Raw genomic sequence first — 15,661 nt, 5'->3', positions numbered from 1 at the left:
AAAAAGAAGACTGCAATGCGAGGCATTCAGAATGTTACTTGAAGCATACAAACATGATAGTTATATTTTTGCTAGATAACCTTACTGTCTTTGGTTTATTACATATTTCAATTTGCATCAACCCATATTATTATAATTGGTTATCTTTCTATAGACATATAATACGGACACTGAATATATTTTGATAAAAGTTGACATTTGACCACTGAATAGATTTTGATAAAGACTGATATTTAAATTGTTAATGGGATTTTAAGGAACTTTACTTTTAGTTGAAATACCATATCTTTTACATCTGCTCACCCCAGTATCTCTGACAGAACAGCCTCATATAGTAGAAAGAACAGGAGACTTTGAAAACACAGAGGTCTAGATTTAAATCCCAGTTCCAACATTTACTTACATTATGGCTTTGAGAAAATTTCTTAATCTTGTTGGGTCTCAACTATGAAATAATACCTCATTAGGTTCTTGTAAATATTAAATGAGATGGTGTACCTAGTATAATGTGTGGAACTTAGTCACTCAACATATAACTTTTATGAGCCTCATAAAAGGAACAAGAAAGCATGTATACTAGTTCTTCACGATAGAAAAAGAGAAAAGAGTAATGCAGGTAATGAAAACACTCCTCTTTAATACTGTGGTCTCAAGCAGCCCAGTCCCCATACTGCTTATTTAGAACCTAATCGTATATTGCCTTGTATTGTTAACTTTCAGGACAATGTATGGTATCTCTCTAGTTGAATAATAGGGTCATTGAACACATGGACTATGAAGGCAGAAAGCTTCACAAACTTCATAGGGCCCAGTATAGCTACAGACATCCCTTGAATAAATGCTGGAATATTAGTTACATATGGAGATAAAGATTTGAATTATGACATCTCAGTATCAAAATATGTTATATGTTGATGATGGAGAAGATGAATGAGGTGAGGAATTTTTAAAGCCTAGAGTCGATGATGATCATAAATTAAACAGGATGTTATTTAGGATGTTAGTGTTTATCTTGTTACTGTTTTGTAATATCATCATACTTTGCCCTCTGTTTTAGTGATAATTGAAAATCCTCTGATCCAAAGAAAGGAAATAGAAAGAGAAGAAAAATTCAGCCCTGCAACTCCTAGGTAAGCATCTGTCTAGCACAGAGATTGTGCCAGAATGATCATTACTAATAATGTTATATCAGATTAGCAGAGGTCTTACTAAAAGTGTTCTGTTTCTATTTCAATAAAAATAAGGAGTTTAATTTTCTCTTACAAAATTCATCTTTGATTATGATATAATTTACTTTGATACAGAGTCACATGAAAAATGGCTTTGGTTTTAGTACTTTGATTCTCATTCTTAGATTTACAAAAATTTGACTTTGTCATGTTAAAACTGAATGAGAAGAAAAGATAAACTTTGGAAATTACATCTATCTTTTTTCATGTCAAGGTATCCTTCTACTCACAGGCTTACCATCTTAGGGGAGGCTCCTTCGAAGCAGAGCTTGAGAGGAGGACTCTTGTGGGAGTGGTAGGTTGAGGGTGAGCTCTCAGGGGAACCCTGCAAGGATAGGTGGGGGAGAAGCTGAGCAGAGGATTGGGTTCACCTGGAGCCTCAGCAGGAGCCCGGGAAGGAGCTCTGGAGTGGGAGTGGCCCCTTAGAGCAGTGCCCTGTCTGTAGTCCATCCACTCCCCAAACCCCCACGGTGGGGCAGGGCATCAGCTCAAAGGCGGGTCTGGCAGTTCTGGAGAGAAGGGTGTAGCTGTGCCCCTGTACCAGCCTGTAAAGGGCTCTTGGTGGGCACAGCAGTCTATGGCATTTACACTTGCGTCAGTTGTGACCCATTCCCACCTTCTTTTCTGACCTCATCTTATGCCAGACTCTCAAGCCTCATTTCTCTGGAGCCACAGTGAATTTCTTTACATTTCATGAACACCGTGAACTCATTCTGCACTAAGAACTTCTGTATTTCCTTTTATTTTTATTTTTTATTTATTTATTTTTTTACTGAGACAGAGTCCCACTCTGTTGCCCAGGCTGGAGTGCAGTGGCACAATTTCAGCTTACTGTAACCTCCACCTCCTGGGTTCAAACGATTCTCCCACCTCAGCCTCCCAAGTAGCTGTGATTACAGGCACACGCCACCACACCCAGCTAATTTTTGTATTTTTAGTAGAGGCAGGGTTTCACCATTTGGCCAGGCTGGTGTCGAACTCCTGACCTCAAGTGATCCGCCCGCCTTGGCCTTCCAAATTGCTGGCATTACAGGCGTGGGCCACCGCGCCTGGCCAAACTTTTGTATTTTCTATTCTCTCTCTGCATAGAACATTTTCCCATCTGTTTGACTATTTGCTTCTTTGGGTTATTGACTCACAGCTTAAATGTCATCTTCTTCAACCTTCCCCATCTACTCTGTTTGTGGTAGTGGTAATGGTCAATTACTGGGATTTTGCCCTGGCTTTTGTCACCATAACCCAAGTCACCGTCTGAGATTTTTTGATTCATTGTTCTTGGGTCTCCCCCTCACATATGTGAGCCTCATGAGATCAAAGGTCTTGTCTGCCTTCTTCACCACCATATCCCTTGTGCCTAGCATAGGGTCTGGCATATAACAGATTGTCAGTATTCATGGAAGCGATGGATGGATGGTTAGATGGAGAGAACATTCTTGGTAGAGGGAAGAAACAGGAAACCTCCTGTCTTTTCCAGAACAGTTAATATTAAGTTGAGCCATTTGAAACTGCTGATGTTTTGCTATTTTTCTTCTAGAAATACCAATTTCATAATGTAATAGTCTGATACGACTGGAATGCAGGGCATGGGCAGGAGGAGAAGCTTAAGGTGGAAGCAGAGATATTTCACAGACAGCTTTGCTTTCATACCGAGTTATTTCCTTTGTGTCTGGTAGCCACAATGACGGTCTTTGAGCTGGGAAATAATGTTTTCATATTTGTGATTTAGGAAGATCACTTTGCTTGTGGCGGATGGACTATAGGGGAATGAAGCTTAGTTAGGAGAGCAAGGCAGTGGCTTGGGAGAGAAATGATGAGGTAGGTAAGTGAGGCCAAGCAGTGGGGAGGGGGAGGGGCTGGGTTAGAGGACTGCTGGGGCACAGAGTCCAAGGGCCGGGAGGGACTCGGTGCAGGAGGGAGAGCTCCTCAGTTCAGGCTCACTGTGCCAGTGTTCTGCGTCTGCTCCATGCAGAGCTTAGCAGGGGTAGGAAAAACACAGTCCCTGACCTGAGGTACTAAGGCATAACAGCCAGGTCCATAAGAGACAGAAAAACCAGTCCTTGGGTTTGTATAACCCCTGGAAGTTTCAGAGTGCTTTTATGCTCCTATTTTTTTGGAGAAGGAAACAAGCGCAGTCTTGGGCAAGATCAGACAAATGGTATGCTTAGAACCCCAACACGAATCAATTCTCAAAACATTTCCTTAATGAAAGTGCACTGTAAACAAAAAATGTTTTGCCATATTATTCAATGTTTCTAAGAGTAAAAAGTATATATTAGTATTATCTAAATTTCAGCCAAAAATGTGGTTTAAATGTGGACCTGGAAATATTTTTCTATCCAAAAATCACTTTCATGTAACTTTCTTGTGTTTTTGCAATTTAGCAGTTGTAAACTATTGCTCAGTGAGAATCACTCAACAGTAAAAGTTTGTTCCAGTTACGAAGTGGACACACAGTTGCTTTCTTTGATACATTTACCTGTTAAAGAGTCTCATGATTATTATTCCCTGGGTGACATTGTTGCAAATGGACACAGTCTTAATGGGAGGATTATTAACGTGCTTGCAGCTGTGAAGTCGGTAAGTTAAAACCCCAACAAATCCAAGTGCAATTTGGCAGGGGAGGTGCAGTCACTTGATTTGTGTTTGGGATGGGGTGGTCACGATCAGCTAGGGTAACTTTTCTTCTCTATCTTGGTAGTATGTTGAATTAAGAAAACAGTAATACTTCTCATTAAAGGGAAAGCAGCATTTTATCTGTGGATGAGTAGTAAAACAAAATTATATTTGAATGCTAAATGCAGTGTTCCACTCTGCTCATAAATGATCTGCTAAGTATAGGAGAACGTTTTATACATTGCTTAAACAAAGATGTAAATGGAAAGGGTAAGCTTATTGACTCGAAAATCTCCATGACCTTCCTTGAAGGGGCGTAGTTGAATAAGTTAAGGGATCAGTTCTGTGCCTTTGTGCTCAGAGCTGCCCAGAAACCGGGGAGGGAGTGGGAATACACGCTGCCCTGCTGTAGGGCTCCATGGTCTAATAGGTGGAGTGGGACCGTGCTGGTGAGGTGCAGGGGAGAATGGCATTCCATGGGGCACCAGGGGGCTGTTCCCTTCTGGTGCATCAGCGTCTATCTGAATTATTGTATCAAGTTCTGAGCTCTGTAGTTGGACAGACCAGAGCCACAAGGCAGAGACTGAGATGTAGACCTCAACAGTAAAGTTTCACAAAATAAAGTACATGAAAATTAGTCCAGGCACAGTGGCTTACACCTGTGATCCTAGCACTTTGGGAGACCAAGGCAGATGGATCACTTGAGCCCAGGAGTTCAAGACCAGCCTGGGCAACATGGTGAAACTCCATCTCTACAAAAAACACAAAAATTAGCCGGATGTGGTGGTGTGTACCTGTAATCTCAGCTGCTTGGGAGGCTGAAGTGGGAGGATCACCTGAGCCTGGGAGGTTGAGGTTGCAGTGAGCCAAAATCATGCCACTGCACTCCAGCCTGGGCAATAGAGGGAGACCCTGTCTCAAAAAAAAAAAAAAAAAAAGTTTTGGCATGGTGGCTCATGCCTGTAATCCTAGCACTTTGGGAGGCTGAGGCGGATGGATTACAAGGTCAGGAGTTTGAGACCAGCCTGGCCAATATGGTGAAACACCATCGCCACTAAAAATACAAAAATTAGCTGGGTGGCCGGGCTCGGTGGCTCACACCTGTAATCCCAGCACTGTGGGTGGCTGAGGTGGGAGGATCATGAGGTCAGGAGATCGAGACCATCCTGGCTAACACAGTGAAACCCCATCTCTACTAAAAATACCAAAAATTAGCCGGGCGAGATGGTGGGCACCTGTAGTCCCAGGTACTCAAGAGGCTGAGGCAGGAGAATGGCATGAACCTGGGAGGCGGAGCTTGCAGTGAGCTGAGATCATGCCACTGCACTCCAGCCTGGGCGACAGAGCAAGACTCTGACAAAAAAAAAAAAAAAAAAATTAGCTGAGCATGTAAAAAATTAGCTGGGCATGTTCCTGCAGTCCCAGCTACTCGGGAGGCTGAGTCAGGAGAATCACTTGAACCTGGAAGGCGGAGGTTGCAGTGAGCCAAGATCGTACCACTGCCCTCCAGTCTGGGTGACAGAGCGAGACTCCATCTCACAAAAAAAAAAAAAAAAAGAAAAATTAGCTGGGCATGGTGGCAGGTACCTGTAGTGCTAGCTACTCGGGAGGCTGAGGCAGAAGAATTGCTTGAACCCAGGAGACAGAAGTGCAATGAGCTGAGATGGCGCCACTGCACTCCATCCTGGGCGACAGAGTGAGATTCTGGGTTGATAAATAAATAAATAAAGGGGTAAGAGTAATTTCTTAATATAGAGAGGGATGATAGTCAAGAGACAAAAAAAAAAAAAAAAAAAAGGAAAAAACACAGACGCTTATGATAGTTCATGTAAGTAAATGTGAATTGCTTGTCATATTAAATGGTGACTGACTGAGAGAACATGACCCTTTCAGATGGCAGGGCCCTGGCTGTGGAGGACATGCCCGCCACCTGGGGAGCATGTGTATACTTTAGGGAGAAGGAATAAGCCCGCTATATGATCATCTGGAAAAACAGGAGAAGTCACTTTGTAGGCAGTTTATGTTCAATCCTATTCAGTTGTTCAAAGGAGTGCTCAATTGTTTGCGATTTCCCCAAGTTCTAGACAATGCTATTAAGTTTATAATGAAGTAAGAATTGTCTACAACCCTGAATGAATATAGTAGTATAAGCAGGAAACTGCGGCAGCTTTCCCACCCCCTCAGTGAGTCTGGAACCTTTCATGTGTCACGTCACTTCTTCTCATGCCTTTCATCTTCCCTTTGGCTTTCAGCCCTCTTACATTTTCTTTTCTTCATACTTTTTTTTTTTTTTTTGAGATGGAGTCTTGCTCTGTCACCCAGGCTGGAGTGCAGAGTGCAGTGGCATGATCTTGGCTCACTGCAACCTCTACCTCCTGGGTTCAAGCAATTCTCCTGCCTCAGCCTCCCAAGTAGCCAGGACTACAGGCGTGCACCACCATGCCCAGCTAATTTTTGTATTTTTTTTTTTTTTTTTTTTTTGAGACGGAGTCTCGCTGTCGCCCAGGCTGGAGTGCAGTGGCGCGATCTCGGCTCACTGCAGGCTCCGCCCCCCGGGGTTCACGCCATTCTCCTGCCTCAGCCTCCCGAGTAGCTGGGACTACAGGCGCCCACTACATCGCCCAGCTAATTTTTTGTATTTTTAGTAGAGACGGGGTTTCACTGTGTTAGCCAGGATGGTCTCGATCTCCTGACTGCGTGATCCGCCCGCCTCGGTCTCCCAAAGTGCTGGGATTACAGGCGTGAGCCACCGCGCCCGGCCTAATTTTTGTATTTTTAGTAGAGACAAGGTTTCACCATATTGGCCAGGCTAGTCTCGAACTCCTGACCTCGTGATCCACCCACCTCGGCCTCCCAAAGTGCTGGGATTACAGGCATGAGCCACCGCACCCGGCCACTCTTCACACTTTCATTTAACCTGTTGTTTCTTCCTCTCACCCCCACTGGCGTTTCACTTTAAAACTCCTTTTTAATACAGTGTTCTCCACCTCCCCAACCCCAGATGTTAGGCTGACCTCTCAGCCTCTGGCTGTCCTTTCTAGGTCCCTTTCTCTGGGCACCACAGATGCAGTGGTGGCAGTGGTGGGGGTGGCCAGTGACTATCCATGCTGGGCCTGCTGCTGTGCATCTCTCAGAGGTGCCTGCCGTTCCCACATGAGAAGCCACTGGGTGGAGAGAAGGGTCCTAGGTTCAACTCTTTTTTTTTTTTTTACTTGCTTTAATGGGCAAGAGCATTTCCACTTCTTTGATCATCTCACCCCACAATGGACAGAATTGGACAGTGTCAAAGTTTCCTGTGTATCTTGCATGTGGCTCTCACCATGGTAGCCCTGGGGAGAAGGCAAAGGACGTATCTTATATTTTTTTTTTCCTGCGGACATTTTTTATACCACAGATATGCTATATTTGATGTTCGCTAAGAAGACGGAGATGCTGAGCCCCAGAGAGCCTGAGTCCATTCAGTCACATGGGTTCCACGCTGAGCCGTGGGGATACACAGGTGCTGGAAACACACTCCCTGCCCTCGAGGAGTCCACGTGGATGCCCCAGGGTAGCCTGTCGTGGAGCTTTGTTGTGACATGTTAAAAAGACTTTCAGTCTCTACTTCAAGCACCTGTCTCCCTGTGTCTCTTCAAAGTGTTGTGTGACTTACAACTTCAGCTATGTACATGTAGTTTAGAGATAGAAGATGCTTTAAAATAATCAACTATATATTACCAGTTCTTGCTATTTTAATATTTCTAATTTGGTGTTTAAAAGGTGAACATTTGAGTATTTTCATCAACACATACTTAAGTACTTCTACATACAGGTGAAGAGTAATGATTTCTTTCCATTTCTAAGGTTGGAGAGCCAAAATACTTTACAACTTCAGACCGGAGAAAAGGCCAGAGGTGTGAAGTTAGACTCTATGATGAAACAGAGTCTTCTTTTGCAATGACATGGTAACCACCGACGTCTGTTCCAAACTGAAATCCCTGTTGTTATCACCAGGACATTTTCATTTTATCAAAAATATGATGGACTTCATATCAAGAGAGGATAATGATAGGAGATGAATGATATTTTAAAAAATAAATCTCACTCTTGAATGTTGAGTTGTTATGGACACCACCTTAAAATGAGGTCTTTAGATGGCATGGAATTGCTTAGGAGGACTCCACCGTGACCAGTTTTATTACTGAATTCTGTTTTATAACAAATGGTGTTTTATTAGGTCCCATGGAACAAGCCAGACTTTCCCTCTGTGCTTCCTGGGAAGTATCCTGGAGCAGGGCAGGGCACAGGGCACGTGGGCCAGGGTGGCAACTGCACCCTGAAGCACTGCCAGGTACAACAAGGCATTATCTAGACCTCTGATGCCTGGGTATCAAAGGAAATGATTTCAAAAATGCCTTCAACCCATCAAGGCCCCTGAGCAGTGTATCCACTGGGGGACACTTACCTTCATGGTCTGAAAGTGTGACTTTAAAGTCTTTAAGCTTTAGTTCTAACTAGCCTGGAGTGATTAAGTGTTGGAAAAATAAATAAAGAATTGGCAGAGCAGGGTATTACTACAGGAAAGTGTGTGTTGAAGGAATGTTCTCTCATGGAGATGTTAAATTCTCCCTAGGAGGAAGCTGGCATCCTTAAGACCAGGAGGTCTTTGACCACCTTGGTGATGGCTGACCCCAGCCACTGAAGCTTTCTTTTATTGTTGTAAATAATGTGTCACTATCAGTTTTTTCTAGTGTATTCAATTTGTATTACTTCTTTTTAAACAAATGCAGTTGGGATAATGAATCCATTCTACTTGCACAGAGCTGGATGCCACGAGAAACAGGTATTATCATTCAATGATTGTGTCCAATATTTGTCATTTTATATCCCCCCATGTAATAATTTTAAAATGGCTTTTTTCCCAAACAGTAATATTTGCCTCAGATATAAGAATAAGTTTTGACAAATTTCGGAACTGCATGACAGCAACTGTAATCTCAAAAACCATTATTACAACTAATCCAGGTAAAAAACTTTCTGAAATTTTTTATCCCTTTGGAAATGACTGAACACATTTCAATATTTATACAGTATATTTAAGAATGAAAATTCAGCCTGGATTTAATTCAAATTAGAAGTAAAAATTGCTTTATATAACTTTTTTAAAAACTTGCAATGAACTTTGATATCTTTACTAAAGAAATGTGAGGCTGGGCATGGTGGCTCATGCCTTTATTCCCAGCACTTTGGGAGGCCAAGGCAGGTGGATCACCTGAGGTCAGGAGTTCGAGACCAGATTGGCCAACATGGTGAAACCCAGTCTCTACTAAAAATATAAAAATTAGCTGGGCTTGGTGGTGGGCGCCTGTAATCCCAGCTACTCGGGAGACTGAGGCAAGAGAATCGCTTGAACCCAGGAGGCGGAAATTGCAGTGAGCTGAAATCGCGCCATTGTACTCCAGCCTAGGCCCCAAGAGCAAGATCCCATCTTAAAAAAAACAAAAGGTGGCCGGGCGCGGTGGCTCACGCTTGTAATCCCAGCACTTTGGGAGGCCAAGGTGGGCTGATCATGAGTTCAAGAGATTCAGACCATCCTGGCCAACATGGTGAAACCCTGCTTCTACTAAAAATAGAAAAATTAGCCGAGCATGAAAGCACGCGCCTGTAGTCCCAGCTACTCGGGAAGCTAAGGCAGGAGAATCACTTCAAACCGGGAGGTGGAGGTTGCAGTGAGCCGAGATTACACCACTCACTCCAGCCTGCTGACAGAGCGAGACTCCATCTAAAAAAAAAAAAAGTGAAAAACTAGATTAATTTTTAAAGTATAATTCATTGTGATAATTTTTGAGAGATCGATTTTATTGCTTGGATGCTAAATTATTGACTAATAGGTAAATTCAGTTTTGCTACCTTCAAATAACTTTTACTGCTAGGACATTGATAACACATGCACACACGCATGCGCACACACAGTACTCTCTGTGTAGTATCATTAGCTCATAACTGCACATTAAATGCCCAGATGACCCCCTGGAGTGGTTGTTGAAGGAGTTACAGTTTACTACAGCATGAAATCAAGGGAGCCAGATTGGGGAGATGAGGGGTTAGTGCCTGTGAGCATTCCCGGGGTGCTTTATAGTGCAGACATAACCATCAACCCAGTACTGCCAAAGGAATGGAGTAATCAATCCTTGGCCATCTCATGAAGCTATGAGTATAGTATGTAGTGTATCATTTAAAACATGCTGGTCTGTAACAAAGCATCAGCAGTGACAGAATTATAAAGCAATGTGTGCTTTTGACCAAACCATTATCAGCATTTTTAAAAGATAGAATTACTATGAGGAATGGTGTAAAATATCAAGACTCTGGTTTTTATGAGAGCTCTGAATCTTGCACATCCAACACATGGACGTTGTCTCCTTGAAGGCAGTACCATGGGAGGGGATGTGCATGCCCTGAATTGCTCTTCACTGAATTAATTTACTGAGCACGTGCTGTATGCTGGGTGCTGTTCTGGGGTGCAACAACAAAATGGATAAATATTTCCACCCTCAGGGAGTTTACACTCCAGCAGGGAGAGACAAAGAATAAATAATGAAGATAATATGTCCATGAATTATGAAATATTTAAGGAGAACAGGTGGAACAGAGTCAGGAGGACCTAGAGAGCCACAAGGTGGTCGGGCACGCTGCATGGGAAAGTGACCTTTGAGCAAAGATTTGATGAGGAGGCTAAAGGTTAACCAAGGGAAAGCCCTGTGCCTATATGTGGGAGGAACACCCAGGGGCTGGTGTGGCTGGAGCCCAGGAGTTCAAGGCCAGCAGGAGCTGTTCTGAGAACGGATGGGGCACCCAGGAAGAAGGCCTCGGAGGCTGTTAGAGTGCACTGGCTTCTACTCTGGATGGGGTAGCAGGTTGGGGTTTGGAGCAGAGCGGTGACAGCATCTCACTCAGCTCTGAGAGGTTCACTCCGACTGCTTTGTTGGAAATTGATGGTGACACACGATAGTCTATCATTAACACTTAGGACAATAGTGGGACACTCTTCAATTTTTTCTCTTCTGGAGGGAGGTACTATGTATGGTTTATTTATTTTTATTTTATTTTATTTATTTTATTTTTTTTTAGACAGTCTCATTCTGTTGTCCAGGCTGGAGTGCAGTGGTGCGATCTCGGCTCACTGCAAGCTCCGCCTCCCGGGTTCCTGCCATTCTCCTGCCTCAGCCTCCTGAGTAGCTGGGACTACAGGTGCCCGCCACCATGCCTGGCTCGTTTTTTGTATTTTTAGTAGAGATGGGGTTTCACTGTGTTAACCAGGATGGTCTCAATCTCCTGACCTCGTGATCTGCCCACCTCGGCCGCCCAAAGTGCTGGGATTACAGGTGTGAGCCACTGGCCTATGTATGGTTTATTATTAGGAGTAACTTATTAATAAAAATAGTTTATTATTATTATTTTTTGAAATGGAGTCTTGCTCTGTCTCCAGGCTGGAGTGCAGTGGCACAATCTCGGCTCACTGCAGCCTCTGTCTCCTGGGATCAAGCGATTCTCCTGTTCCAGCCTCCCAGGTTGCCCAGGTGCCCACTACCATGCCCAGCTAATTTTTATGTTTTTAGTAGTGATGGGGTTTCACCATGTTGGCCAGACTGGTCTTGAACTCTTGGGCTCCAGTGATCTGCCCGCCTCGGCCTCCCAAAGTGCTAGGATTATAGGCACGAGCCACAACGCCTGGCTTGTTGTTTTTGCATTTACTAATACCAGTGATAGTAAAATCTTCATCCTCTAAGGGCAAATTTGAGCTGGAGAAGTTTCTAAAAGACAGATTTGTCTGATGGAAAAGATGATCAAGCTTGACTGTACAATGGTATAAAAAACTCAAGATCTAATTAATGAGAGATATTTTAGGATGTTGTACATTTGGCTCTGATGAGAGATTCAAAGAAAAAAATGTCAAAGTATTTTGAGCAATAACCAACATCATTAGAAAAAATGCCTTCTTTCTCAAGGAGACACATTTTAAAAATTTATTATTTATTGGTTAACTTTTTAACTGACAAAAAATTGAATACATTTATTTTATACAATATGTTGTTTTGAAATATGTATACGTTGCAGAATGGCTAAATCAAGCTAATTAACATGTGCTACTTCACATACTTATCATTTTTTTTGTGTTGAGAACACTTAAAATCTGTTCTCTCAGTACTTTTCAAGAATGTAATATGTTGTTATTAACCATAGCTACTATGTTGTACAGCAGATCTAGATTTCTTGGATTTATTGTGTCAAGGAAACTAGAGAATACTCGCAAGAATGCATGAACCTGTGTGCTTGTTTATATCAGCTTTACTTTTTTTTTAGTTTTACTTTAAGTTCTGGGATCCATGTGCAGAACATGCAGATTTGTTACATAGGTATGCATGTGCCATGATGGTTTGCTACATCTATCCACCTGTCATCTAGGTTTTTTTTTTTTTTTTTTTTTTGAGACGGAGTCTCACTCTGTTGCCCAGGCTGGAGTGCAGTGGCGCTATCTTGGCTCACTGCAAGCTCCGCCTCCTGGGTTTACACCATTCTGCTGCCTCAGCCTCCCGAGTAGCTGGGACGACAGGCGCTCGCCACCACGCCCAGCTAATTTTGTTGTATTTTTTAGTAGAGATGGGGTTTCACCATGTTAGCCAGGATGGTCTTGATCTCCTGACCTCGTGATCTGCCTGCCTTGGCCTCCCAAAGTGCTGGGATTACAAGTGTGAGCCATCGCGCCCAGCCTTTTTTGTATTTTTAGTAGACATAGGGTTTCACCATATTGGCCAGGATGGTCTTGATCTCTTGAACTCATGATCCACCTGCCTTGGCCTCCCAAAGTGTTGGGATTACAGGCATGAGCCACCGTGCCCGGCCTAATTTTTGTAGTTTTTGTAGAGATGGGGTTTTGCAGTGTTGCTCGGGCTGGTCTCAAACTGCTGGGCTCAAGTGATACACTGGTCTTGGCCTCCCAAAATGCTGGGATTACAGGCATAAGCCACCGTGCCCCGAGTGAGCATCTTATATACCTTTTGCCTATCTGATGGGAGCTTATGACCCTCTCCCCAGAGAATTACTATTCCCATGTGTAGAATTTGCATAAACTGTCATATTCCTGGACCCCAAATCCATGAAGCTTAGGCTGAGGCTCTTCTTTTAAAAGGATTCTGCTGGCCAGGCGCAGTGGCTCATGCCTGTAATCCCAACACTTTGGGAGGCCGAGGTGGGCGGATCACTTGAGGTTAGGAGTTCAAGACCAGCCTGGTCAACATGCTGAAACACCATCTCTACTAAAAATACAAAAATTAGCCGAGCATGGTGGTATGGTGCCTATAGTCCCAGCTACTAGGGAGGCTAAGGCAGGAGGATCGCTTCAGCCGGGGAGGCGGATGTTGTAGTGAGTCGAGATCATGCCACTGCACCCCAGCCTGGGCAACAGAGTAACACTCTGTCGCCAAAAAAAAAAAAAAAAAGGAAAAAGGATTCTCCTTATTGCTATTGCTGGCTTATGCCAGACATGTGGGAGCGACCAGGAGGAACAGAGGGAAGTTGTAGATCACTCCTTGAAGGCATGTTCTGTAACATAGTTCTAGGAGATGAGTTACCTAGTTATCGTAGATGAGACTTAATTCACTTGAAGAGAGTAACAATGGAATTCAGCATGAAATAATGTATTCTGCAAGCCACATTACGTTGTGTGGAAGAGGAACTTTGCTATTGCTTTTGTGGAGGATATTTAATGTGTTTAATATCAGTAGCAGTCAGTGGTAGAAAAAGATACTACTGGATCGAAATTTGTCATCTTTTTGCCTACAAGAAGGGACAAGCCATAAGTGAGACTCCATCTCTACAAAAAATTAAAAAAAGAAATAGCTGGGCATGGTGGCACGTGCCTGTGAGCTCAGCTACTCAGGAGTCTGAGATAGGAGGATTGCTTGAGCCCTGGAGGTAGAGACTGCAGTGAGCTGTGTTCATGCCACTGCACTGCAGCCTGGGTGACAGAGTAAGACCCTGTCTCAAAAAATAATAGTAAAATAAAGCCATGATTGTTACTTTGGAAACATTTTTTAAAATGTTGGGTCATTTGTGGATAATGCCATTTTAGGAAACTTGAGAGAGCACACAGGCATTCCGTGAGCTGTGAGGTAAACTTGATAGAGTGTATTTCAGTCCCTGTCCTGCCACACAACCCTAAAATGGGGACAGGAATGACTGTCTACAGCCATTTTTAGGCTCCTCAACGGCAGCCCGATTTATATGGGAAATTTTTTTTCTGATCAGTAGGTCATATTAATCACAAAGCAGTTCCTTCTTTCTCTCTCTTTCTCTCTTTTTTCTTTCTTTATTTCTTTCTCCCCTCCCCTCCCCTCTTCTCTTCTCTTCTTTTCTTTTTTTGGGGTCTCAAACTCCTGACCTCAAGATATCCTCCTGCCTCGGCCTCCTGAAGGATCACAGGTGTGAGCCACCTTGCTCGGCTCAAAAATAGGCTTTTTTTGTTTGTTTGTTTTTTGAGATGAAGTCTTGCTGCGTCACCGAGGCTGGAGTGCAGTGGCGCGAGCTCAGCTCACTGCAACCTCTGCCTCCTGGGTTCAAGCAATTCTCCTGTCTCAGCCCCCCAAGTAGCTAGGATTACAGGCGCGCACCACCACACCCGGCTAATTTTTACATTTTTAGTAGAGACGGGGTTTCACAATGTTGGGCAACCTGGTCTTGAACTCCTGACCTCAGGTGATCCACCCGCCTCAGCCTCCCACAGTGCTGGGATTACAGGCGTGAGCCACAGCGCCCAACCCAAAAATAGCTTTTTTTCTTTTTTTGAAATGGAGTCTTGCTATGTCACCGAGGCTGGAGTGCAGTGGCGCGATCTCGGCTCACTGCATCCTCCGCCTCCTGGGTTCAAGCGATTCCCCCGCCTGAGCCTCCTGAGTAGCTGGGACTACAGGCATGTGCTACCACGCCAGGCTAATTTTTTGTATTTTAGTAGAGACGGGGTTTCACTATGTTGGCCAGGATGGTCTTGATCTCCTGACCTCGTGATCTGCCCGCCTCAGCCTCCCAAAGTGCTGGGATTACAGGTGTGAATCCCCACGCCCAGCCCATCATCTAGGTTTTAAGCCCCACATGCATTAGCTATTTGTCCTGATGCTCTCCCTCCCCTCACCCCCCATTCCCCAACAGGCCCCAGTGTGTGTTGTTCCCCTCCGTGTGTCCATGTTATCTCATTGTTCAGCTCCCACTTATGAGTGAGAACATATGGTATTTGGCTTTCTGTTCCTGTGCTAGTTTGCTGAGAATGATGGCTTTCAGCTTTATACATGTCTCTGCAAAGGACATGATCTCATTCCTTTTTATGGTTGCATTGTATTCCATGGTGTATATGTACCACATTTTCTTTATCCAGTCTACTATTGATGGGCATTTGGGCTGGTTCCATGTCTTTGCTATTGTAAATAATTATATCAGTTTTACTTTCAATTTCCTGGGCTACACTTGCCATAAGAAGTTAAGAAGCTCTAAATGGCTTGTGTTCATCTTAGCCAGGTGTTGAGATTTCCTTGTTTCTTTTTCTGCCCTGAGAGTGCTTATCAGATAGGGAGGGCACAATTCCTGCCTTTCTCTGACAGTCAGGATAACCCTATTGTCAGTGAGGACCTGCAGTGCTGGTACCCACCCATCCCTGCCAGCCCCCATCACAGGAAGCTCATTGGCTGGATTTCTGTGGCCTCGCTCAAGCAGATGCTCCCATCTGAAGCACAGCAATTCATGGTGCATATCTCTCCAAGTTAATAGAGTTCTTCATTCATTCATTCGCC

The 15,661-nt window shown here is 43.9% G+C and overlaps 1 protein-coding gene across 5 annotated transcripts in view; it reads left to right on the top strand.

Annotated features, from left to right (window-relative positions):
• The window catches only part of MEIOB (meiosis specific with OB-fold), a 41,339-nt gene that overhangs the window by 13,445 nt on the left and 12,233 nt on the right, over positions 1–15,661 (top strand). For 4 of the 5 annotated variants that reach the window (XM_032144956.2, XM_058433835.1, XM_058433837.1 and 1 more), the window contains exons 5-9: positions 1,058–1,130; positions 3,611–3,806; positions 7,686–7,786; positions 8,612–8,664; positions 8,751–8,846. In XM_032144956.2, coding sequence (XP_032000847.1) covers positions 1,058–1,130; positions 3,611–3,806; positions 7,686–7,786; positions 8,612–8,664; positions 8,751–8,846 — 519 coding nt within the window. The remainder of the gene's footprint in view (positions 1–1,057; positions 1,131–3,610; positions 3,807–7,685; positions 7,787–8,611; positions 8,665–8,750; positions 8,847–15,661) is intronic. The other variant, XM_058433836.1, reaches the window with a different exon arrangement.

This window comes from Hylobates moloch, unplaced genomic scaffold (genome assembly GCF_009828535.3).
Source record: "Hylobates moloch isolate HMO894 unplaced genomic scaffold, HMol_V3 SCAFFOLD_23, whole genome shotgun sequence".
NCBI classification, from domain to species: Eukaryota; Metazoa; Chordata; class Mammalia; order Primates; family Hylobatidae; genus Hylobates; species Hylobates moloch.
This window is presented reverse-complemented; position numbering and strand designations above follow the sequence as displayed.